The sequence below is a fragment of the Harmonia axyridis genome, chromosome 1, assembly GCF_914767665.1.
Source record: "Harmonia axyridis chromosome 1, icHarAxyr1.1, whole genome shotgun sequence".
NCBI classification, from domain to species: domain Eukaryota; kingdom Metazoa; phylum Arthropoda; class Insecta; order Coleoptera; family Coccinellidae; genus Harmonia; species Harmonia axyridis.
In genome coordinates, this window is record NC_059501.1 from 67,554,139 (window position 1) to 67,581,671 (window position 27,533).

The 27,533-nt window shown below is 34.1% G+C and overlaps 1 protein-coding gene and 1 long non-coding RNA gene across 4 annotated transcripts; one reads left to right on the plus strand and one right to left on the minus strand.

The window, feature by feature from the left end:
* Nucleotides 1-2,382: 2,382 nt before the first annotated feature.
* On the minus strand, nt 2,383-25,682 carry LOC123682260 (monocarboxylate transporter 10). 3 transcript variants are annotated; one of them, XM_045620807.1, is made up of 4 exons: nt 25,540-25,682; nt 25,229-25,489; nt 12,621-13,721; nt 2,383-4,213 (listed from the first exon to the last, which is right to left on the minus strand). In XM_045620807.1, exons 2-4 carry the CDS (start codon nt 25,485-25,487, stop codon nt 4,113-4,115), a joined length of 1,461 nt encoding a protein of 486 aa, XP_045476763.1. In that variant the 5' UTR covers nt 25,488-25,489; nt 25,540-25,682; the 3' UTR covers nt 2,383-4,112. The 3 variants fall into 3 exon arrangements, with proteins under 3 accessions (XP_045476763.1, XP_045476771.1, XP_045476756.1); XM_045620815.1 differs by having other exon boundaries at nt 2,383-4,715; nt 25,229-25,663; XM_045620800.1 differs by having other exon boundaries at nt 25,229-25,630.
* A 75-nt stretch (nt 25,683-25,757) lies between these two features.
* On the plus strand, nt 25,758-27,197 carry LOC123682276. The gene is made up of 3 exons (XR_006747805.1): nt 25,758-25,893; nt 26,045-26,659; nt 26,752-27,197. It is a non-coding gene; the product is annotated as an uncharacterized LOC123682276 (long non-coding RNA).
* The last annotated feature ends 336 nt before the right edge of the window (nt 27,198-27,533 follow it).

Sequence of the window (27,533 nt, forward strand, 5' to 3'; positions counted from 1 at the left end):
ACCAATCGCATTTTGATTGGTTGAACCAATCGACCATAGAATGGATTTGAGATTACATGATATGGCTTCCTTTATCATTGGTTGAAGTTCAAATATCCTTATCCTATTTCCTCGTGGTCACGTGACCCAGGGCTTAATCTTTTTCTCTCTAATGTTGGAGTCGATGCTCTGCACTCCACTTATAGGTTTTTCTACTGGATAGTATACTCTAACCAAAGTCTCTCATCAAAAGTATGGAAACGCTAATACATTATTGAGATAAACTGTCGATTACCCAAGAATCATTGGCTTACCGAAGGGCGGGATGAGGAGGATATGTCCCCACCAGGAGGAATATCCATTATAAGTCACAATGTTCAATAATTTAATCAACGAATTCATCAACCAGAGATTATATCAAAAGGCTCGATCTGTCCCGACTGTCGTCGTACACAATCATTATTTATATACGGGCTATATAAATGCCAAATTGAAGATCAACAATCGCGTAAAAATTAATGGGAATATGAATTAAAAACTGGGAAATACTCGAATTGAATCGGTGGCAATTTCTCTCATTTTTTAGGACCCTGAAGTAAATAAATAATAATAATATCATATTATATTTAATTATCGATTTGTCGCAAAGAACCTCTTTGTCAGCACTTCGGATTCCATTAATTACTGCGTTAACATTTTCACTGGCAAAGATGGGTCAGTAGGTTCTGTCGATTAGTTTGAGGTGAATGAATTTTTTTTTTATATTCCGTGTTTAAATCTTAATATGTGTTGCATGATCTCAATACTAATCAAAATCTCATTATGAGCAAGCAAACTTCTTTGGAAAACTTCTTCAAAAGAAGGAAATTGATGCAGGCGAATCTTCAAGTTTTTCGCGTTTGAATACAACAGCGGTCACTTCGTCTTCTACTGGTGAAAATAAATCTCAAGAAGTGTCTTCCAATTCAAAGGATATTAGAAACGAATAACCAATATTTTTTCGTTTATAACTCTTTATCCCTCCAAAGGCTTGTCTGGGTACGTCACAGCTAAGGAATGACTTAATTGAAGCAAAACCTCTTGTATATCTGATATACCTCGCGTTTGTAAAGTTTCCATTCTCTCAATGAAATAATTCCTGAGAGATGGAAAGGGCCAACAGAATAGCCACCTAGATCACTAGACGCCTTTCTCTAGGAATATTTGAAATTAAGGTCTACGAAATCCCATCAGTGGAGGAGAATAACAGGAGAATACCATTGTTTGGTAGTTGATCACCAATTGTACTTAGCTAAATATTCATTCTGAGCATTTTAAAAACACTATGAATCTTATTATTTCGGTATCCTACTGTTTCGTTAGTAAATTCTGCTCTCTGTAAATACTCACATTCTCACATAATGTAAAATAGATTTTTAACATGGGAATATGGAAAAACCTGAATTATACGATAGGTAGATAAATGTATTAAAACGAAAATATCTTCATTTTTTAGATATAATTGATGTATATTTTTAAAATTAGAAAAAAATATTCTTTCATAAAATAAAAACGAAATAATATCGAAGTTCACATTAAAAAACATGACCTAGTGTTAGAACACAAAAACTTGAGAGAAATTTATTTTTTCAACGGATTCATAGCGATAGCATGAAGAATGTGATAGTTACGATGCTTCGATGAAAATTGGAAATTTTCAATTCTTCCTTTTATCTCCTAAATGAAAGAAAATGCTATATCGTATTGATCCTCCTAGTTCAAGAATACGATCAATGAATTCTTAAAGCAAAGAAGCAAGGAAAGTTCTGATAAAACTGAATAAAATATTTTTTCCAAAAAGTATATCATGTATAGGTATGTTCATCAGTGGCGTACCCAAGGGGGGGGATACATCCCCCCCCCCCTGGAGGAATATCCATTATATGTATCTACATTATATATCAAAATCTCATTATGAGTTAGCAAATTTCTTTGGAAAACTTCTTTAAAAGAAGGAAAATTTGAAATTTTTTTTTCTTTATCCCCCCCCCAAGGCTTATGTCTGGGTACGCCAATGATGTTCATTGTTATGAATTTTTGAATATATCATTTATTTATTTTTTTCATCACGCATCTTACTAGGAAGAGCTCAGGGGTGTGCATACGAACCTTTTAAGTGGGAGATGTAGATTCTCAAATCCATTTTTCATACTTTTTTACTTTTCTTTTTTATAATATGAGATATTTTACTAATGAATCATAAACCATATCGTAAAATCTGCAGTGTTTTAAATAGTGTCCAAAATTGGCTTGGAATTAAATACATTTTCAATTCTGTTTTCAGAAATGTGTGAACAAAATCTGTTTTTTTTTTCTTTAGTTCGTGGTAAAACTGGTTGAGGTAGAATAAATCAATATACAATATAAACAACAGCATATTTTATTTTTCATCTATTACTTTATAATTCAACAAACTATACATTTCCTAAATGATTATGCGAATAAAAGAAATAAAATTCTTTCAAAGGAACATTCTTTGACAGAACAAATTGAAAAATAAATATGAAGAATATACATTATATCTGTCTCAAATGTAATTTTCTACTTAAATCTACATATTAAACTATTTTTTTCAGATTGATTCAATGGATGAAAGTTTGAAATTCAGGAATGTGATTATTGACAGTAATTCATATTATCAGTCTCTTATTCTATACAAAATGTATTGATCTCGTTAATCATTGAAGATATTTCCATGAATATAAAATTACAAATTCAGTAATAGAAAATATTCGATACAAAAGAAAAATGATTATGCTTAAAAAACTTATAAATTATGAGAAAAATACTCAGAAACTATAAAAAATCGGAAAAATAAATACCTATTGGAGAATTCCACTAAATCGCCATCATAAATATTAATTTTTATTTATTCGAGAAAAATTGAATACATAACTATAATTGAATATAAAATTTCGCATCGGGTAGGTAAATGAACATTTTTTTCATTTTAAAGAATATTATTTCTTGTGTATGTACTTTTCTGGCGTTTATTTTAGTTTGAACTTTAAAATGCAGGTAAAATACATAAAACACTCGGAAACATTTCCCTGATTATTTGGTACTTTGTGTCACTCGTTAATAATGAAAAACAGTAACTGAAATGCAAAAACAGGACATCATATTTGCAATTTTCAATAATTGTTGTTCAATTATGACCTGTTGCACCAACATTATATTTCATCAAATAAATATTTATTTTAATATTATATGTGGGGGGGTTTTAAGCAAAAGAGGTCTTACAAACATGTGTCCGGAGTTGCTTCGTTTCCGTTGAAGTTACAAAAAAACCAGTAGTCATTTATAAATTATCGTGAAAATTCTTAAACCGATTTGATTGATATTTGTTAGTTACTCGAAGTAATAAGGTGCTCATTTAGCCCTAACTCTATTGGAAATCATGAACAACTGCTTTAGAGATAAAGCATAATAAGGTGATATTTTTCTCGAAAACGAATCCTGATATGAAGATAACATGGTAGACCAAAAAGTTGTATTTTAGTTGATCAAAAAAAAAAATCCGAAAAAAAATTACGATAATTATTTATAAATAAATATCTACCGTTTCTTTCAAACGATCTAACGAATCATTGCCTGTAATTTCGTATTTTAGTTAGATAGGAATACAATAGTAACTTCCCAAAATAAGAATCGAATGGTTGAAATAAATTCATTTTCTTGATATTTCACTAAAATTATTATTTAGCAGTTGAAACAATGATAATTTCAATTTATGTGAAAACCTGCCAAATAAATTTACACTATTTTTTTTTTTCGAAAAATAACTACACCGTAAAGAAAGAGACCTACATATGATGAAATGAAAAATATATTTTGAAATGAAATATTTTTGATACATGACCAGAATGTATGAATAAATTTTTGCTATTCACAACTTTCTGAATGAATTCTTTTGACCCCAGAATATCTGAATCAAAATTTTCTTTTTCTAATTCATCCTAGAACTTGTAAACTTGGCAGAACTTAACCAGGTGTATAGAGCATGTTGGTGCACTAGGTTGTCAAATACTCGAAAATATGTTGGCGAATATCACTTCATTAATAACCATTTACTACTTTGATACATCCTTCATTTATGTATTCAACAAAACATCGTATTCTCTTGGGTCAACAGAGAGCATTGAATTGTATTCCTTAGGTAACTGATCATTCTTTTGAACCCAACACAAGATTCCTAAAAACAGGTGTTATCAAAAATATTGCTTATGGTGTTTATGCTGCATAATTGACACCCAAGCATGAGAGCATTTTTAATGTACCCTTAAATATAGAGAATTGAGTCTGCAGTATTGATATTCTGTATTGTCAAACTTTCTTTGAAATCATAAGTGAATCTATAAGTATTCACTACTGTGTAGTACAGTCAATCATGCTTATATCGGATTATAAATACCTACATTAAAATATATGCTATCTGTTCGAGAAAAACTCATAATTGACCTAACTACAGAGCATCATTGAGATCACTTCAATTTGTTATTTCAAATAAGTTAATAGGATATGTATGAATCTCAATGGTTCCTAGTATAATGTGGCACCAATGTGGTTAGCAAATTAGACAAAGGTAACCCCATTTTTAGTTTCAGGTATTAATTATTACTAATAATGATGATGTTAATGGGAGTGATGTGTTTGTCGTCACAAACGCCCTTCTTCTTCGGCAGGACATGTTCGTTCTGTAATAAATAAAATAATGGTTAGATGATAGAAATTTTTCTAGTCCAGGAGGAATCGGCGCATGAGTACCGAAAACTATTCCACCTCAATTTTTTTGTGTGATCCTCTTCAAATTGTCCTACTGATAATATAAATGCATGTTGCCATGGGGTAACCCCGGGCCATATTGTTTAAACCGAAATTGTTTAAACAATTGCAAGGAATTGTTATTTTTCAACCGGACAAATTTTTTTTTATATTCTGTATCGAAATACAAATAAAAAGGCCCTTTGACTTTTTACGATAAAGTTAATATTTTTAAAGTTATGAATGTTTAAAGGTTCGAAAAATCTCAAATTTGGGTACTTTCGACCCATGAAAAATATAAAAAAAACAAAAAAATAAATATTGATAATATTTTTTTCTTAATTCTTCATACAATAGTTAATAATATTGTAAATAGGGATCTTAAAAAAATTCATTATTCATACCTGTTTTTTAATTTTTAATTTCTCGCACTCACAAGTATGCGTCGCTTACCTTTAAGTATCACCGTCTCTCTCTGACTCATGCGCTGCATCGGCCTCTCTGTGTCTCGAATCATTATTTATCATCTATCTTAAAAACTATCAACTTTATCAAGATTTTTAAAGAGAGCAATGTTATTATTAATATATTTTCTCTAATTCTGTGGTTACTCCGTTCATTCTTCCACATCTTGTAGAACAAAATCGTGCGAGAATATATCAGAAACGCACAGTTTTCATGGTTATATTTTATTATTATATGTTGGTCCTCCGAACTTTCCGCCACGGCTTTATCTGCCAATTCATCAATTTGCCTTAAAGAAATCAGTTCTGCCAACCAACATTTTTCAAGCCAAAAATCACTAAATGATATTTATGGAAATATTTCATTAATTTCAATAAGAATGCAATGAATTAGAGAAAATAATGTATAATACTCGTACAGAAGGCTCATTCTACCACTCGTTCATTCAAAAACTCGCCACTTCGTGGCTCGTTTTTGAATTTTGAACTCGAGGAAGAATATCAGTGCCTTCTGCACTTGTATTATAAATAACTATTCTACAATTGGTTCTGTATAAATTTTTTTTCTGAAATCAATTTTTCAAAAGTTATTTAAGCATAAATCGGAACATGTAATTAAAATTACTTTTTTATATGTTTATGTTATTTTTTTAATGGTAAAACAGAAAATAATTACATCAAATAATTTCTTTAAACGATGGTTATAGATGGTGAATTATGAAATAATGAAACCAGATCTAAAAATAAGTATTTATTTATCATCAACGTCATTTTTAATTTTAACTTTTGAAAAATTGATTTCAGAAAAAAATTTATACAAAACAAATTGTAGAAAATTTAATTGATAATAACATTGCTCTATTTAAAAATCTTGATAAAGTTGATAGTTTTTAAGATAGATGATAAATAATGATTCAAGACACAGAGGCCGATGCAGCGCATGAGTCAGAGAGAGACGGCGATACCTAAAGATAAGCGACGCATACTTGTGAGTGCGCGAAATTAAAAATTAAAAAACAGGTATAAACAATGAAATTTTTTAAGATCCCTATTTACAATATTATTAACTCTTGTATGAAGAATTAAGAAAAAAATATTATTAATATTTATTTTTTTTTTTAATATATTTTTCATGGGTCGAAAGTACCCAAATTTGAAATTTTTCGAACCTTTAAAAATTCATATCTTTAAAAATATTAACTTTATCGTAAAAAGTCAAGGGGCCTTTTTCATTTGTATTTCAATACAGAATATAAAAAAGAATTTCCGTTTGAAAAATAACAATTCCTTGCAATTGTTTAAACAATTTCGGTTTAAACAATATGGCCCGGGGTTGCCCCATGACAACATGCATTTATATTATCAGTAGGACAATTTGAAGAGGATCACACAAAAAAATTGAGGTGGAATAGTTTTCGGTACTCATGCGCCGATTCCTCCTGGACTATTCCGCATATGATTACCTATATTTTTATTTATCGCTAAGTATTATGAAGTTAACTAAAATGCATGATATTTCTTAGTTAAACGGGATTATATCAATTTTCGATACTGACTTGTAGTGCGTTTTCCAATTTCCGAAAATTTACCCGAAAAATTGTTTGTTGGCACTTGAGAATTATGGAATCTTAAATCCTACCAGTTTGTTCATGAAAATTGTTAAAATGAGTAATCCAACCATAAGACTTTTGGAAACCTTTTTTTGGTATCGGCTCAAGAACACTTGCCTCGAATAATTCATGTTTTCTACAGAATGAAAATGTTGGTTTTGCAAAGAAAAGAAAAATATGGTTAGGGTCAAATTAGAGTTGGAAGTCATGTACGCGTTATTGAGTATTAGAACAAATGTTTTATTTGTGTATAAGGGGAGTATTCAGCGGCGAGTCTATTTTTTTGACAGAAGGTATTCCGGGAACTGCGACCAATTTGACATTTTGTTCTTAACCCAACCTATTCATACAAACCTAAGGAGGTTGTCGATACGATTAATGAAACCGACGACTTCCTTTAGGAGCCTTGGCTATTACTTCGTGAGTATCCAGAACTGACTTTCCCATGTGAGTGGTTCTTAGGCCAGTCAGCCCGGGATGTGTTCGGCTGTTTCTACTTCCTTTCCTCAGAGCCTGTAGATCTCATCTGCTGATATACACATGTGATACAAAAGGTATTTGCACCGAAAGTCTCCTGTCAGCAGTCCCACCATTACCCGAAGCTCAGCTTGTGGTACCTTCAGAAGCTTCCAGATATTGGTCGGTGAAAGCATCACAAATTTCTTTGCCTGAGCAAGACCCGGAGTGTTTCTCCAGCAGGTTTTTCTAATGTCCCACTCCCATTGTTGAACCGCTGCCTTATATTGGTCTTTTCCAAGCCCACAGAAGCAGGTGTTAACCTTGATTCTTTTTTTGCAAGTTCATCGGCTTTTTCGTTTTCTTCAATACCACAATGCCCCGGTACCCATCAATAGTAGACTTACTTTATTCCCTCTGGCCAGTTGCTCCATGGTATCACGGTACTCTCATGTAGTAGAGACCCCTAACTATATGATTCCAGGGATCTCAGCATGGTCTCGTTATCCGTGGTGATGTAAATACGCACCCCTTTGAAGTTTTTTTGGGACACTCTTGAACGCAAGTGTGGACAGGTTTGTAAGATAGAGGCCTCACTTCCCAGGAATCTAGAAATCCTCGTTTTAGACCCATAATCTCCAAAACCTGTGCTTCTTTCTGATTTTGATCCATCGGTATACCTTATGGAGGACTTTTTGTCTACGCGATTTACGAAGTTCATTGAACTGAGATGGTCATCAATGACCGTTTCAAAAGGTACTTCGAAACCGAATATAGATGGCATCTAATTCAAGGGTTTTGCCAAGAGGTTTGAATCTAATTGATTCAATATCTCCATATGTCCAACCCAGTTTCCCGGACGGAGATTGACAGGAGGTAGAACAGTTGAAGATCTTTCTTATAGATTAGGCAAATCGATTTTCAAAGCTGATTAGGCTTCAGTTTCCTGTGAAACTGTCATGGAAAAAACATACGTTGTATTTGAAGACCAATATTCTATAAGAAATTGCTAACATATAACGTTTGATATGTTGACAAACGCCGGAAATCTCAGGTCTACCCTTGAGTTCACCTGATTTGAACTTCAAAAATTGAGTGAAACAAATTTTGATTATGTGCCTACAAAAAAAAAATGAATTTTTTGCTTCATACAATGGGTTTTATTAAATTTTCAAAAATTGCTGCCGCACCCTATATTATGCTCTACATTCATTTCAGTAGTGCCATGACGTCATGAAATTTTTTTTAGCATCGTTTCCAGCAAGTGGATTCTTCTCGATTGTAACATAAAATCAACAATTGGTCGTAAAAATATTATCACGCTTTGAGATTTTGTTGGTTCTGTAAAGAACTGATAGAGAGAACTTAATCATAACGAACAAAAATAAAATTTCCAAACCAAACCACTCCAGAAAGAATGAAATAAAAACGTAAAATTTGAATTGCAATCAGAATGACGCATCGGCAACGTTGTCAATTATTGATGCCACCAGCAGAGCGAGCATAATATGCACGCTTCAAGCAGTAAAAAACAATATTTAGCTGGGTCCAAAATAGTTGCAATGCCATTTCTGAAATGAATATAATATACAGAGCGAGTTTCAAGTATCGAAGGCCTCATTTATTTCGAAAATGTATGGCACAATTTTTCTAGATTTTGGTGTACAAGTATTTGGTGATATGGCTGATTTGGTGGTATTTACTTTGTTGTCAGATCTTTCAAATGGATCACCCCGTATATTTTTTGCCTTTTGAAATCCTTAAAGAGTACTGGATATTTTTCATGTCAGGTTTCAGAGTTGAAGCTACATTTACTTTCCCTTTGCCCAATATAAATAATACATTTAGATGGCTATGATTGAATAAACTTGAATAATTTTCAAATGTTTATTTCATGTTGGAGGTATGTCTACATTTCAGTACCAACTAGAAAAATCAGGAATTTCAGATAACATATTTTAGCAGTCATAGCCAACTGTATTATTCAAACTTAGGCGATGATAATGTATAACTACGAAATGATGGCATTTAGGTATAGGGAACATACCATGAAAAATATTCAGTATTTCCTAAGCAAAAACTATACAGGATGATCCATCTGAATTAACAAAGTTCAGTATTAATCCGGAAAAGGAAAAATCTGACAATAATGTCAATACCACCATAATATCGGCCATATTACAAGATCTTTGTACAGCAATAAAAATCATGCGACGCGTTTCGGAGATAATTGAGGCGTCCCATACTTAAAACTGAATCTGTATAAACTACGTTCCATGGCTAATTCACACGACACTTTTTATTGTTGAATGATCTCACAAATTCAGGAATTTATTTCCGGCAGGAACTCCAATGTCTGAACCCTATAGTGAAAATGGTTAGAGGTAGAATTTCGATAATCCATTTAAGCTTGTTTTCTGAATGATGAAGGCCAGGCACCTGAATATATATAAAAATGGTTACCGATTAATTTCAAATGTTAGTATTGGTTTCTGTAGACCTTTATGCCATTTTAAAAAAGAAACTGATCAGAATACATTGGTCAACGCTGGTTCCCAAGTTATAGGGTGTTCAAATTAGACAGCGATAAAAGCTACAAATAAGTATAATATTACCATAACTTTCGAACAAGGGAACATATTTGAATAGTTTTTTAGCTATTTTGCCGCTATAAAGACTATTCTTTATTTTAGGGCTCGTCTTTACTTATGCAGAAAATGTAACTGCTTAGGTGTTTTGCATATACACTGTTTTAATTTTATTAATCGTTTTTCATTTCGCTATTTTCTTTGGGATATTAAAGGCAGAAAAATATAATAACAGCATTTTTGAATGGCACAATTTCCAGCAAGTCTCTGCTATGAAGCAGGATTCATCCAGTATCATCAGCTTCAAAATTAATATGGGTAATTTTGTTCCTTTCTGATAATTTATTATTGCCACCAACTTGCACGGTGTTTCGTGAGGTGTCATCTTCAAAAATTTTCCAGCAAAGCTGTGCTAGGGTACTGCACACTTCACAAAACGCAGAAACCATCTGCTATGGTTACAGTACAGGCCTAGTCAAGACATAATCGAAGATCCAGTGGAAGCCTTTTACTGCACAGGTAAACCAGGAGCCAGAATGTTGGAAACCTGGGCTCATATCGCAAGCATTTTATGGTTTCTGGGATGCGTCATCAACTGAACACGAAGTACCCTAGCACAGCTCTGCTGGAAAAGTTGAAGGTGCAACCTCACGATACACCGTGCAAGACGACGTATGAGTGCATGACAGTAATAAATGATTAAAAAGAAACAAAAGTACCCATATCAACTTTGTAGCCGACGATACTGGCTGAACCCTGCTTCAGATCAAAGTGACTTGCTAGTGCGTCATTCAAGAATACTGTTATTATATTGTTTTGCCTTCAATATTCCAATGAAATAACTAAATAATAAACGAATAATTGCTTTGTTGTACTTGTTCTATGTTTGTAATTTTGCACATATAATCATTTTGTTATTTGAACGGCTAATGATCCTAGCAATCGAGGCCGAAAACATAAAAAAAAAAATCAAACATTGTATAAACAAAACAGCTTAAGCAGATACGTTTTCACCCTAGTCATCTTACTCATTAGTAAAGACGATAAATACCCTTAACAAATTGAAATCCTCAGCGATCAATAAAGAATATCCTTTTTTCTACAAGCGCACGCTTTCAACTTTTTTCCACACTCATTTTGAGTCTAAAAGAGTCACTTTCCTACACAGTGCGGGAAAATCCCTACTATTTATTTTCTGCACACATATGCGTACGGAAAAGAAACAGCAGTGGATTTTTTCGCATGCAAAGAATAATGTCATGTCTCTATGCACTGAACGCCCAATAAACGTCAAGGATGAGATAACAATGGTCACGATATGCAGAATTATGTATGTCATTCATGTGTATGTGAATAATTAATCAAATCATTTGAGTTCCAATTTATTTCATGCGCTTGTAGAAAGAATGTTGTTCGTAAATCTTGCGGAAAGTGTCTTTCCCGCACTCAACGGCAGTTTCGTGCGGGAAAGTACCACTTTCCGCACTTGTTAGGAAAATAACTATTTAGCTGCAAAATAGCGGAAAAACTACTCAAATAAGTTCTCTATTCGAAAGTTATGAAAATATTACATAGGCGTAAAACTTTGCTTCCCCCGTTTTTTTCCGAAATTTTAGGCTTTATTGTAAAAAAATGGTTATACATATATGATTCAAATTAGTGTGCATCGCTGGCCACTACTTCCTCTAATCTTCCGGGCAGCGTATGAATACATCGTTGAAAAAAACTGGTCATCTTTTGGAGCGATCCACGAATCGATCTAATTTTTTATTTCTTCATAAGCGAGAAATGCTGATCAGCCAGGCTGGGTGCCATTGATCGAAACAAGCGATAGTCCGAGGGAGCAACGCTTGGAGAATACGGAGTGTGGGGTAGGACTTCCTATTTCAACGTTTCCAAGTATGTCTTGACCACTTTCGCAACATGGGGTCAAGCATTGTCATCTGTTAAATCACTTTTTCATGTCCCTCGTTGTATTGCGGCCTCTTGTTTTTCAATGCTCAAACGCATTAATTGCGTTCGATAACGATCGATTGTGATTGTTTCAGTCGGTTTTAAAAACACATTAGACACTACGGCCGACGTGGTCCCACCAAATACTGAGCATGGCCTTGGAACCGTGAATAGTCGGTTTGGCCGTCGACATGGGAACATTTTTTGTCTCCAGTCACAATGCGATGCAGAAACCCCTTCCGTTTCTGGGCTTGCAAGCAGCTGACCATTCTCGGCATGTTCTGTTACTAATAGCGGCCTCAACATAGGGATTTGAAAGCACTCAATGAGCCTCAGCCCCAGATTTCTTCATATTAAAGCAGAAAATTAAAACCTCCGCATACGACGAACATTTGGTTAGTAAGTTGACATGTTTAATCGAGAATAACTTCATGATGCTGACACAAACCGACTAATATTTAGATGGCGTTATGTTATTTTAATGCAAAACGGCGGAAGAAAACTTGCACACAAATACATTTGTAGCTTTTATCGAAATGTGTCTACTTTGAACACCCTACTATAATTTGGGAACCTGTGTTAACTAGAGTCCTCTGTTCAGTTTTTCTCATTAAGGGCATGAAGGTCTACAAAAGCCAATACTAACATTAAATAATAATCCATAATTCATACATTCAATAGACTGGTCCTCTGCTGATTCCCAAATTAATTAATCCAAATACATTCCACCAAAGCTCAAGCAAAGCTCCCTCCCAACCCATACTCACCTGTGCCTTCATCAGGTTTCCCATTCAGTGTTTCGGCACAAGGATCCAAAGTCTTCGGTGTGCTCTTAACGCACCTCGTCAGGAACATAGCCACCGACCCGATCACAGCAGGTATACCCGCCAAAACGAAACAGAGCGTGTACGAGTCCGTCCTTTCGTAGATCAACCCGGCCACGTAAGGACCCAAAGTCAGAGGGACGGCACACAGTCCCAGCAGAAAGCCGATAGCTTGGGTGGCACCGGCTGCGCCGCAAATATCGAAAGCGATCGGGCCCAAAATGGAGATGAAACAGCCGTCGAACAATCCCAGGAACAGCAACAGGACGATCAGCAACGTGTAAGAACCTCCGGCCGAGGGTAACAGTATGGTGCTGACCCCTATCACCAGGAACGACAACTGCTGCAGGAATATCTTGTTGACCTTGGGGTGATCGCCGATGAAGCCGAATATGAGTCTCCCGCACCCAGAGGCTATACCGATACAGGAAACGGTAAGTTTGGCGTCCACTCCTTTCCCGAACACCTTTTCAACGAAGGCCACCATGAACACGTAGGGGACGAAGTAGCCGCAAAGAGAAAATGCCACGGTACTCGCGTATATCACGTATTTCCGGTTCCTGAACAGGGACATGTTGAACGCGTCCTTGAGGGACACCTTCTTGAACTTCAACGTCGGATTGACGGGTTTGAAGAGGAAGGCGAACAGCATTATGAAACTGGACATGAAGGCTATGAGTCTCAAGGTCCATTCGATGCCGAATCGGTGCAAGAAGGCGGATATCAGGTAGGGCATCGAGATGGTGAACAAAGAACTGCCGGCTGTCACTAGGCCGTTGACCAAACCCAGGTACTTCTTGAAGTAGTGGCCCAGCACGGCAAGGGATGGTGTGTAGGCAAGGGCACCTCCGAGACCATACATGATGCCGTAGGTGAAATAGAGGGCGACAACGTTGTCCACGCAGAAAGACGACAGAAGCATCCCGCTGGAAGCTATGAGCCCACCTAGGAATGTCGTAGTCCGTATCCCGGCAAAGTCTGTGAGGACGCCGGATACTGGGGAGACGAAGAAGACGGTACCCATGGCTAGAGAGCCGATCAAACCTGAAAAAGAAAACAGTTCAATTGTCAGTAGTAATATCCCTATGGTAATGATAATAATAGACGAGATAATTATTATATGAGAATCAAAAACTCGTTCCTTGGACACAGCTAAGATGTCTAAAACAAAGGTGTTCTCACATATCCTTAAAAAGCCTCTTAAGTTTTTTGAAAGTAGCGACTTTTTGAAGGAGCCAACCTTCTTGGATTTCAATGGTATTGGTCTCTCTTCACTTGATTTCTGCATCGTTTCACGTCGTCTTTCTGTCAATGTCGTTTTGAGGTTGAATCAACAATAAACTACTTGTACAGACCAAATGAAAATTTTGAAATGATGCCGTTGAAAATTGATTATTTTTTTGTATAGCGCCACCTTAAGGAAGAAAAGGGATCCATGTCTAGCCTAGTCGCCAGAATTAACTCAAACAAAATCTAATCAGTGAACACAACACCAGTATTTTAGACGTCTTAGTAACAGCCCAAAGCTGAATGCTGTTACCAAGCAGCGAGCTTAAGAAATTTGTCATAAAATTATAAGGCATTGGTCAATGTCCGAGAAATATTCGGCGGAAAATGTTTTCAAAAAAAAATTATACCTCAACACAATAAGTTGCGTTAAATAAAAGTTTAGACTTTTATTCATTCATTAACCCTTCGTTAGGCGCGTGGATTACGATTGTAATCCACAGTTAGGTAGTGAAAGTAACATTATTAATTTAACTCAATACTGGATTTGTTGCTTTTCTCTACTAGGTATAGAAGATATATTGCCATGCATAATATTTATGAGCTTGTGCTGTTCTCAATCGAGATTTGAGTATGGTTTTGAGAATTTTGATTGTTATGACCAGAATTATCAACAATTGGTGTTCTTCTAACAGGTGTTTTTTTTCGAGGTATATAACTTTAAGTTGCCATTACTGTTCAAGATTGTGACCGATGTAACAGCTGTCAAGTGATTTATTCTCAGTTTGGTTTGGCAATTCATCATGAATAGACTCATGCCTGAACAACGCTTGCAAATAGTGCTTTATTTCGAAAATAATGGTTGTGTGCGGAATACGTATCGCGCACTACGTCCATTTTATTTTGTTTAACGATAAAGCGCACTTCTGGTGGAATGGCTACGTCAATAAAACAAAACTGCCGCATTTGGAGTGAAGCTAATCCTCAAGTGTATGTCGAAACACCGTTACATCCAGAAAAACTGACTGTTTGGTGCGCTTTATTGGCTGGTGGAATCATTGGTCCCTACTTCTTCAAAAACGATGATGGCCAGAACGTTACAGTCAATGGTGATCGGTATAGAGTCATGATTACTTTTTACTTTTTCATTCCTGAATTGAACAACCATGATGTCCAGGAGCTGTGGTTCCAACAAGACGGCGCAACATCTCACACAGCTCGTGCCACAATCGATTTATTGAAAGACACGTTTGGTGACCGCCTAATTTCACGTTTTGGACCTGTGAATTGGCCTCCAAGATCTTTTGATTTAACACCGCTAGACTACTTTCTGTGGGACTATGTAAAGTCATTGGTCTATGCGGATAAGCCACAAACCCTTGACCATTTGGAAGACAACATTCACCGTGTTGATTCCGATATACGGCCACAAATGTTGGAAAAAGTCATCGAAAATTGGACGTCCAGATTTAAATACATCCGAGCCAGCCGTGGCGATCATATGCTAGAAATCATACTTAAAATGTAATGCCACAAGATTATCTTGCGGATAAATAAAATTCATGTCAATCGATTAATCCATCGTTGTTTTATTGCAATTTAGAGTTCTATAGCTCTAAAAAAAACACCCTTTACATCACTTTTTGCCAATTCGCTAATAACAGTTGATCTATTAGAGTGATTTGTTATGTTTTTGTTCTTTACATTTAAGCCGATTGCCTCAGCACCAGATTTAGTCCATCCATTTATGGTATTTCTTCCAACAGGTAAAATGTACAGGCTCACGCCTCTGTGATTATATGTTTATACCCTGTAGCTTACAGAATAAACCATATTATTATTATTTATTATTATTATTTGTCAGCTTAACTTTTCCAGTGTCTATTCGGTTCTAAGAACAGTCGTGATGATCTAATATTGTTACTACGTTTTGATATCAGTTTATGAAAAAGACGTACAGGGTATCTCCATTCGGCCGATGTATCGTTTCCAAATGCTTCGAAAGGTGACATGCAATCCCAATTGCCTTTCAGGTCTGGATTCAGTGTTGTTACATTTATTTTATATAAATATATCGATTTACATCACTATTGATGTTATAACCATCCTAAAAAAAAAGAAACATATACCCCAACATAATAAAAATCATCGAAAAGCTGAACACCGAAAACTACTCATATGTGAGCACGTCAGATAAATTGAGCAAGAAAATACCTATGACAACCGGGATCAGACAAGGAGAGCCTGAGCCCAATCCTGTTCAACATCATAATGGATGAAATCATCAACGAAGTAAAGCAAGCTGGAAGAGGCTACCGAATGGGAGGAAAAGAGATCAAAATAATATGCTATGCCGACGACGCAGTAATCATCTCAGAAGACAAAGATAACCTGCAAAGGCTTCTGTATAAGTTTCAACAAACAGCAAAAGCGCTGAACATAGGAATATCCCTGAAAAAAACAAAATCACTAACTGAAGCTAGAGAACCACGGAGATGTAAACTCTCTGCAGAGTGTAGAGCAAGTGATGTTATTCAAATATCTAGGGGCGAATATTACAAGCAACAGAAATCTGAAAGAAGAAGTCAAAGCCCAAACAACAAAGGCACCATTAATATCAGGCTACCTAAGAGATATAATTTGGCGTAATAAACACATAAGTACAAGGAGCAAAGTCAGAATTTATAAGACGTGCGTGAGACCGATTATGACTTATACAATAGAAACCAGAGCCGAGAACACAGTAACTAAGCGACAACTAAGAACAACCGAAATGCGAACACTAAGATCAATAACAGGACATACGCTATTTGACCGGAAGAGAAGCGAGGAAATAAGAGAAATGTGTGAGATTCAGGACGTGGTAAGATGGTCAAGAAACCGAAGAAGAGAATGGAGAGACCATGTAGATAGAATGCCAGATGACAGGTTAGCTAAGATAGTAAAAGAAAAAAGGCCCAATACTCCTAGACCACCTGGACGACCACCTATAAGATGGTATGAAAGCTGGTCTCCATCATCCCAACTCCACCTGGAAAACCATTGATGCAAACACAGCACCTTGGTCCTAACGTAAGGGGAAGAAGAAGAAGATTTACATCACTCAGTTCAATATTTTTGAAGCCAACAGTATGAAAATAAGGGTATTAATCGAAAGAATGCTATGACTATGTTTTTCAAGGGATGATGGATAAGTTAGACTACACTTGGTTATTTAATGTGTATTTACACCTGAACTGTTTATAAAAAGCACCTAAGTGAAATCAGGAGCATTTAGTGATCTATCATTCATGCTACATGGAGACCACAACACTCTCCCTCTTACTTTTTTGAATTTTTGATTTTTGAATGAAGGGTTGAGTGGCACTAAAAGTACCAACTTGCCACAAGGGTTGCCTCGCACTAAGTTTTTATAGAAATCAAACTTCTGACATCTTCGGAAATAAAAAATCATTCCAAGTGATCAAAAAGTTTCCCAAAAGCAATAGTATGTTCAACACGGTTTAGAGATTAACGAAGTTGATCATGAATTTCGTATAACCTGTATGTGATCCTATTAAGCTCATTCTTTACAGTAAGAAGTGAAGCCCCAATTCGGATCATTTATCGTACCACAAACCATGAAAAACTAACCGATTTGACCCACTTATATCGCGTACGTGTGCTTAAATTGTTGAAACAAATACTTATCTTGTTACCTGCTGCCGATCCAACACATCGGGATTTGTTTCAGAAATGTATATCATATTACAGAGGGACGCGAAGCGTAAAAATGTTATAGTAGGTCGTATAAGTGCTCGTAATCGCAATTTTGCGCTCATCTATTTCTGGTATGAAACGTCACCGATTCCTAGACGGAGTAGCTGAATTATTTTGGCGATGCAACATCTATTTGCGAACTGCCATGGAAACCGAGGCTGACCTATCTTTTAAAAAAATCTTGTCTAGACACATTTTCGGAGATATATCCAGATTGAAATCGCGTTGTTCCCATAAACAATAAGTTAATAGGGTGTTTCCAAATTAGACGTGAACCTTGAAGGAAGTTTTAGTGTCATTAATTTGCTGTCGATTGAGCCAAATTTATTGATAACCGAAAATCAACAGTTTCCGAGATATTTAAGTTCTTGTGTTTTTCATAAAATTTTTCACTCTTACTTAATTTTTTGTCAATTTTTTGTAAGTTGAGCTAGTATAATTTATTATTATATTATTAATTTGCTGTCGATTGAGCCAAATTTATTGATAACCGAAAATCAACAGTTTCCGAGATATTTAAGTTCTTGTGTTTTTCAAAAAATTTCTTACTCTTACTTAATTTTTTGTCAATTTTTTTTAAGTTGAGCTAGTATAATTCAAATTTGGGATTATTCTCATCAGAAAAGGATATAATATTTATAAAAAAAGCAAAACTATGCCTAAAAATCAAGGGAGTGCTACTCAAAATACAATTTCAATACTTTCCAATACAGACAAGAAATAATATACTAAACTCCAAATTATGTTGAATAAGAATTAGTACCTATGATTTGAAAGTTGGTATATGAAGAAAAGAATATTAAATTTATGAATTAAATTTGCCTGCAACTTTCGAATTTTACAATTTATGTCAATTATTTCAAAAATCTACCAAATTCCTTCATTATTCCGTGAAAAAGTTTTCGTTAGACTGCTGTCACTAGTTTTGTTTCAGCAGATTTTGATTTGAAAGGGGAAAGAAGCAAGGAAAGTAATGATTCAAATATTTTTTATTGCAATTGAACTCGAAGTTTCAGTAGAAAACGTATCAAGAATTATGTTTGAAATGACCTCCACTATTCTTATACGTGCCCATCTTTCTTATATCTTCAGTTTTTATTTTCCGACTAAAATTTACTGTCAATCTTCTCGCTGCTTCGTCTATTCTAACGCTGTTAAATCGGATTTCTCGCTGGCCAGGAAAAAAATTCAAAATTATAATTGAATTTGGTCAACGTAGAAAAAACTTGAAGAAAAATGAAGTGAGGTGACAAATCTTTCAAAAAACTCAAAAACATATCTCATAAACTGTTGATTTATGGTTATCACTAAATATGGCTCAAACGACAGCAAATGAGTCATACTAACACGTCCTTCAATTTTCACATCAAACACCCTGTATAAATAACATCATGATTATTTAGGATACAAATGCAGAAGGCATTCACGAGTTCAACATTTTGAAAGAACGAGTATTAGAATGGGCCTTTTATATGAGTATTATACATTATTTTCTCTAATTCTTCTAATTTTTATTGAAATTAATGAAATATTTTTTTTTTCTCCTTTATATGTGCTTGGCTACTAAGGCCATCTACACAGCGAACATTTCATATTTTACTATATCAAACTCATAAACCTCCACCAGACATACACAACATCCATGACCTAGCCGGGATTCGAACCCGGTACCTTCAGCATCACAGCCGTCTCCCAAACCGACAATGAAATATTTCCATGAATATGTTTCAGTGATTTTTGCATTGAAAATTGTGATTTCACATAACTGCTGTATGTCTCAAAAATTTGACAGATAATAGAAAACCCCGTAACAGGACAGAGGAAGAATTAGGTATCCTCAATTTTAGGGATTTCATTCAGAAAATTAAAAAAAAAATTATGGACTGAGGGGCTTTTTTTGGTACTATTTGTGAAACTTTTCTTCACTAATTTGCTGTATTATGCATATGGTCATAATATTTCTTTAAATTGATTTGATGAGCTCTGGGTAAAAACACAGAAGAAATTTTTTTTCAAAATAATAGTTCAGTAAACATTTTTTCCCCTTACCTCAATGTAAAGCAAATTCTGATGAAAATTAGAAGCCAATTATAAAATGAGGAAATCATTGGCGCTAAGAACTTTTGGGTGCTCATTTATTCATGCACCCAATGCGCCCTTCGAGACCACGTATATCTATATAAGTTCTGTGGTCTCCAATGGTGCAATAAGCGCGTGAATGATACAATGACATAATTTCCGTGCTCTTCCCAATTTTTTTAAAATTCTATAGAACATTCTATGGTCCTGGTTATGAGAATGCGATCAATATGAAATTTTGTTTTCTTGTTGATTTCATAATCAGAACCATAGAAAATTCAAGAAGATAATTAAAAAATAAAATTTCCCAATATTTCCGTGAATACAAAAGTTACGCAGTTTAGAGTTTGGATGATGATATAAAACAACAATTTCAAGTTTCATGAAAAATCATGTTATTAAACAAAAAAAATTCAAAAAATCACTAGAGCTTTTATGGAGGGAAATATTCCCTATTCGAGTAAATTCAAAGTTCAGAGTTCTGCCGATGTTTTCAGAAATTTTGAATATTTTAAATTATTCTTATTGTTTGCAAATTTATCGTTCGATAGATTGCGTACCAACGATTTACGATTATTCGTTCCAGATTTAACATTTTATACTGAGCTTCTGAAACCGAACATCTTTATCAGGAACACATTAATTTATAGTCGATTATAATGATCTAGTTCGATATCAACAAGCTTTTTGGACTTGGTCGCTGCGAGCTCAATTGATAGCAATTAATCTCTAGTATCCTCAGTTTATCTGCATGTTGTAAGTAAGTATTCAAATAATAGTTACATCTAATGAAGAAACGGAATGATTTGTTAAACGTATGAATCAGTATTTATTGATTCAACAATGATCACTTCCATATCAAAAGATGAACAATTCAAACATTGTCCATCTAAACTCCGACTTCAACTACCAGACAATAGAATTCTTCCTCGTTGTTATATTAAAATTGAAGTTTGTGCGGATATGTCAACAATGAGTAAAGCAGAAGTTGAATGTTTATTCTTGACCGACAATGAGATGGAAACGAGATATATACAGGTGTTCCGCAATGATGCGACAACATTGAAACCTCATCTCAACGGGGATATTGAAAATACACTACAAGTTTATATTTGGCAAAATATAAATATAAAAGGTCCCATAGTTTTCTTATTACTCAGTCAATTCTCAAAATTTTTTTCAGTGAAATGTAGATAAAATTATTGACTTCAACTTGCCTATTCACTCTTTTGTTAAATGCTGACTCATTAGTAATTACATAGGGTTAATCAGAAGTTTATTGTTGGACCCTAATTTTGAAACATCCTGAAGAATAATTTCTTGCTCAATTTTTTTTTAAACTGCCAATTTTGATCAAGAACCATTCCTTTTTCTTATTATGTTTTTTTGTTCATGGCTTCATGTGCACTAGTTCATTTTCAAGGGAAAAATGTACAGGCCATCAACGGTTTACTTGACTGAAAGTTTCCTCAAGATGCTATTCGAAATTTATTCGACAGAATGAACCGACGTATGGAGGCAATGAGAGATGGAGGGAGTATATAAAATAAGAATCTGAATTGAAAAAAAAACGTATCCGTAGGTTATCTACGCTACAGTTGAATTGATTTGTTTTGAAGTTTAATTTTTACTTGAATTCAATAAGTTTGTAAAAATAAATTTCGAACTGATTGATTATATCATTATAACTGAACAACATATTGTTGCCTCCTCATTGATTAACTCATAAAGTCATGCACTGACATTATGGCCCAATGAGCAAAGCCATATCGTCCAAATTTGTTAATTTCTTTAATTTTGGTATACTGTTTATTGGAGTTTATTTGTCCTTTGAAATGAACTGAAAAACAAAGTGTTGAACAAGAATAGTTCTTGGTGAAAATTGGTTATTTGGAAAATTCGGATTTAACAACTAACTTCGGATTAACCCTGTATAGTGACTAATAAGCCACCATTTAACAAAAAAGTGAATACGCAAGTTGAAGTTAATAATTTCATCAACAGTTAACTGAAAAATTTTTAAAATTAAGCTAAAAATAAAAAACTATAAGACATCAAATTTAAGCAACTTGTTACGTTTTTTTTGCACCTAGTTTAGTTTCTCCTATATCATAAACTGTGAGGCAAACTAATTGTCGAATTAAAACAAGTGTGTCAAAATGGCAAGGGCGAAGAAATGGGGGTACCCCCCCCCAAGATTTCCAAAATATAAAATTGCGAACTCTCGCAAAGACGAAGAACGAAAGTTTTTCCAAAAAATGAACCAATAATCATTTTACTTTTCTTCGAAATCCACACGTCCATGGAAAATCGGACCCTCCACAAGATAATTAATTTGAATTGGACATAGATATTTCAATTTAATGTTTTCATCATGTTATATGCTAATTTTGAATGCGAATTAAAAGGGTGATATTTTTTCTGGAAGGATGCCTGATTCTTTTCTTCAAAACTATTTTTTTGTGAATCGATGTTAGTTTAGAAAAATGTAAAAAGAAACTCTGTTCCAGTGCTACACTTTTTGGTTTGTTATAGTTTTATCGTAACTACTATCGATTTCGCGAAAAAAATATCAAACAGCTCTCTAGTAATCCTCAGGAAAATCCTAATTATTATAAAGATTCAGCTAGTAAGCTGTAATGAATGAATGAATTATAATTTTTGGACTAATTTACCCACTCTGTAGCGAAGATTAATATAGATTTATTAAACTGATATAAAAATCACTAAAAAGTACGACACACTAGAAACACCATGTATTTGAAAACAAAGCGTTTGCGGGCTTATTTATGGGACTTTTTATTCTTAAAATCATCCAAGTAATCTCTTTTTTCCTCCATAACTTTAATTTACGAACACCCAGTATGAGGCAAAATCAACCAAATTGGTAATAAAGAAAATTATTTCGAGTAATTTGGTTCAAACTTCGTTGAAAACTTCTTTTCCTCACATGTACAGCTATTGGTGGAATAGCCATTATAGTTTCTACGATTATTGTTAAAAATTCTTCATTTTAATTTCATTAATTGAGCATTGTTTTTTCACAGTTAATACAGCTGCTCCTCAAATTACAGAATACACAGTTATGAATAGCAAATGCATAGAGAATAATAGATCGAATCAGTAACTAAATTCTGGGTATCTTATTTATTTTAATAATCAAGGAAGGAATGCAAAATTAACTGATTGCAGAAATTTAATTGTGGAATCCAGTCCTCGTGTTGAAATTCAAGGGGGCTACAATTTTTTATCGTATTGGTGTAGTTGATAGTAATAGTATTTCCTATAATGAAGGAAAACGCATAAAAATAACGAGACTGAGGTTGTTATCAATATTTGAAGAAGTGTTGCTGAATATTTTTTCCTATTTGAAAAGTTTTTTGCAATATGTAGTCAATATCGACTAAATATTGCAAAAAACTTTTCATTCGTTTTTTTTTTCATTCATTTTTCCAAAATATCGGTATCATATATATATAATATCGATATTTTGGGCATAGATCATTTTGTGCAATGGTCTCGAAAATAAGTCGCCCTCATTTAATACAACAGAGAAAGCTGTTTTCTGGAGTGAACTCTGAATTTCAAATAACTACTTAGAAAAAATCCATAAGGTTCAAATAAGGATTGCGTGGAGGCTTGAAGACTGCCGACTTATTTGACATTTATCCATTTTTCTGTAATCATGGTGGCACTAGAAAGCGTTTCAAGCTTGATCATCAAAACATCTTCCACATTAGCCTTCATGCAGTGCTGATCTAATCTGTATAAACTTTTGTTTGCGGTCTTATCTAATTACGCTTATGAACGTGTTGCATTTAAACGGTTATTTCAAGCACTTATCAAATGAACCAATCAGGAGCTTCAGTCAAACTCGGATTATCTATAACACTTAACTTGACTCTTGATTTCGAGTGGTCTGTCAAGTTCGTTGTTTTCAGATTTGTTTCAGTTTTTCTGATTCTCCCGAATTTCAGATTACTCACCTTTCAAAATTATGAATATGATAAAATTGTAGTTCAGTGTGTTGATTTTGGCCTCTTTCTTCCCAATTGAGTTACCGATAGTTTAGAACTGTATTGGACTAACGGTTAAATTGTATCAATTAGGTATTTTCGTGTTATGAACTAATATGAAGACTTAAGCGAGTAGTTGATTGCACTCCATCCTTTTTTCAATGAGTGTCTTCAAGCTTTGCAAATGATTATTGTTCCAAAACGATCACGAAATTCGGCTTGCTCTTTTGGTTAATAGAAGTTTTTTTCTGGTTATTATGATCCTAGTGAACAATTTCCATAGATGGCTTAGAATACTTATTAGTTTAGAGTTCTCCAGCTCAGATATACGATCCTTTTGACGAATCAATACAGTGGTAGTGTGATGTATAAATCAATATAGAACAGGTAGCATTATTCCAAGCTTCAGGTATCGTGCTAGGGTGCTATTCAACAGGCAAACGTAGAACAATGCTTTCAGAAGAAGAAAGGTTTTACCATCGGTTCGTTCCACCTATTTAAATATATAGTATCCAAAATCACATTGTTTTCTCTTGATGACTTGTTATCATTTGAATTTTGAAAGGTCAATATGTCGATGCTGCACTACAAATCGAATTATTCTATTCATCCAAAATTTTCAGATATCCTTCAACGATTTAAAATGGTGTTACTACTTTTTTTAATATTTCTCTCCTTTTCCTATTCCCTTATCCCTAAAGGAGGAACCTCGGGAGGAACAGTTTAGGTTAAGATTTCTATAGAACAAGTTTCTATCAAAATTGATTGTTACTGTTGTTGTCATTTTACTGTAGATCTGAGAACTAATTCCTTAAATTCATATACCTATTTGAAGTTCTTAAAGCTAGTTTTTCGTTACGATGTTCAACATTTCAAATTTGTTCTTCCAATGCATGTCCCATTTGGGAATTATTATCATGTCTGAAATATAATTCACCAAGTTCGAAATTGCAGCTGTAGGTATAATGATCGATGCATAAACAATGAAATACAATATGTATACGTTTCAAAAATGCAAATAATTTCGTGAATGAAAGCGATGATGCAATAGATTCGTTTGTTACATCTATTGATTTGACTCACTTAAAAATTCCTTGAATTAAATTCGATAAGTGGTTGGCAAAAATTCGACTGGTAAAATCATAGTGTAGGTACGAGAATCGGCTTTCTGACCTAATTGCCTGGAATTCACGTGCGCCAATGACTAGATAAACATCCGGAATTCCCCATTTACATAATACGAATTTGTGTCCTTTTAATCCGAATTTATGAATGAAACTGAATACTGTTCCACCTTAATCCTCGGCTTTTTGGTTATTCAAAAGGCATTAACTTGTACTTTCTCCGAATTCTTTGAATAATGCATAGATTATAATGTTTATTCAAATATTGTATCTTCAAGACATTACGAAACATTCAGTTTTCTTGTAGTTTCATTGCAGGTTAGAAATTTAGGTCCAAATGCCTTACCTGCTTTACTGGTAGGGTCGGTTACATTCTGCTTTTTCAAATTGTCATGGAAACTCTCATATAATATACTGTAGGAGTTGATAACGCCGAAAAGTATTCCATTGCAAAAAAACGAACCCAACATCACTAACCAACTTCTGGCCCCCCCGTCAGGGGGTGTGAATTCGTCATAATAATCTTTTTTTTCGCTAGCACCATTCTGAATTATTTTAATTTTACATTTATCGCCACTACTGTTATTTGCCGTCGAGTCGACCATTGCTGAAATTTGAACTTGACTTTATTGAATTCTTGAGGATTTAGAACATCACTTTTTGAGGTTTTGTCAACCGGGTAAACACTACACGTGGTGCATGCGATCAGCTGTTCGGAGTCATGGGTAAACTTCGTCTAGTCTCGACGACGATGCAGCAAGTCGATAACACCAACTATTTCAACTCAGGAGTGGGGAGCAGAAATAAACTAACCCTACTCTTTACGTCAAGTAAAAGCGACACCGATGAGTCAATGAGTTATGTTGTCAAACGGTATCGATTGTATTCCTATTTCTGTAGTCCGTAGTCGACGTTTACAATTCGTATATGTGTAGTAGTTTTATTGGCATATTATTTGCCTGATTAGTTCTCGGCTATAATGCTCATAAAAAAGCATGCTCATGCGTTGAGGTACGAGGTACATATTTATTATTCGTTCATCAGTGCATCACCACGTGATATTCAAATTAATCAAATTACATGTCCATTACTGCTCAATTCATAGATACCTGTAATAATTAGGATTCGTGTTTCATTCTCATTGATTGTTTTATTTTTCCAGAGGGACATACCAGTGAAAATTTGAAAGGGGAAATTTCAAGAGTGTTAAGGGAAGGGGAAGTATCAGATAAAGTGCACATTATTGCTACTGATAATGCACACAATATTACGAATGCAATAAAATTGACAAATCTCAATAATTTATCTTGCTTGGCATATGTTCTGTACCTCATTGTAAAAAATGGGATAAAAAAATAGAAAGTATTCAGGTGAAAGTTAAAGCTATTGTAGAATACTTCCATCGAAGCAAAGTAAGATCTGAAAAATTGAATCTTTTTCAAAATCAAATCAAATCTCTAAAACTTTGAAATTGATCAATGATGTGAGAACTCGATGGAACTCAACATATGAAATGTTTGAAAGAATTCATGTCATTCAGAAACCTGTGGTTGCTGATTACATAATCCAATTGATCCACCCACTGCTGAGGAATACGCTTTTTTGAGAGAATTATGTTTTCTTCTCAAACCATTCAGAGAAATATCTGTGGAACTGAGTACAGAGAAAAGTGTGACTTCATATCAAAAATTTTTCCCTGTATTCATGGATTGAAAATATGTGTGAGAACAGTGCCAATGTACCTATAGCTACAGATTCAAAAATGCATTGTTAGAAGGTATCTCCTTCAGATTCATAAGATATGAACATAATAATATCTTAGCTCATTGGACATATCTGGATCCTAGATTAAAAAATATGCTTTTTCAGATACTTCGATATTGAAAAAAATAAAATATCTAATGAGATGGCTGGAATTAACGAAGATCTGCCATCCAGGAATACGGAGTCTATTTCAGATTGAATGGATTTTTCTACCAAAAATAGTAGGTATAAAAAAACCCAATATCAGGTGGCGTTATAGAATTTAGAAAGTATAATGAAGAACCAACAGTTTGCAGACAATAAAATATTTCAATGTGGAGGAAGTCGAGAACACTAATTTATCCTCATCTAGCAGAGAAATATTTTAGTATAATTACCACATCAGATCCTAGTGAGAGAGTTTTTTCTAAAACTAGTAAGATTGTGTCAGAAAAAAGACCCCGTTTGAAATCGTATAGAGTGCGAAAAAATTGAGTTTTCAAATGGAAATCAAAGATTTATTGAATCATGAATTATCATGATTGATATCTACATATTTATATTTTGATACAATAAGTTATGTTTCTCAAAAAAATAATTCATTTTGTTTCATTACACTTGTTTTATTTGTTTTGTTTTTTTTTCCTGAGAAAAAACCATAATTTCACATTTTCGAATAAATTATATATATTTTGCTCGTTATCTTTAATATCATCTTATTCACATTGAATGAAGAAATGAATTCAATTCAATGGTTTTTTTAACCTATATTTTCAGTGTGGCTTTTTCAGGTACACATTTGGATACCAAGTATCCAATGAATGTACCGATACATAATAATTCAGTACCTGATAGTATCGGATACTCAGAAGTTAGTTAGTTGCACGTCCCTAATTCAAATTAAAATT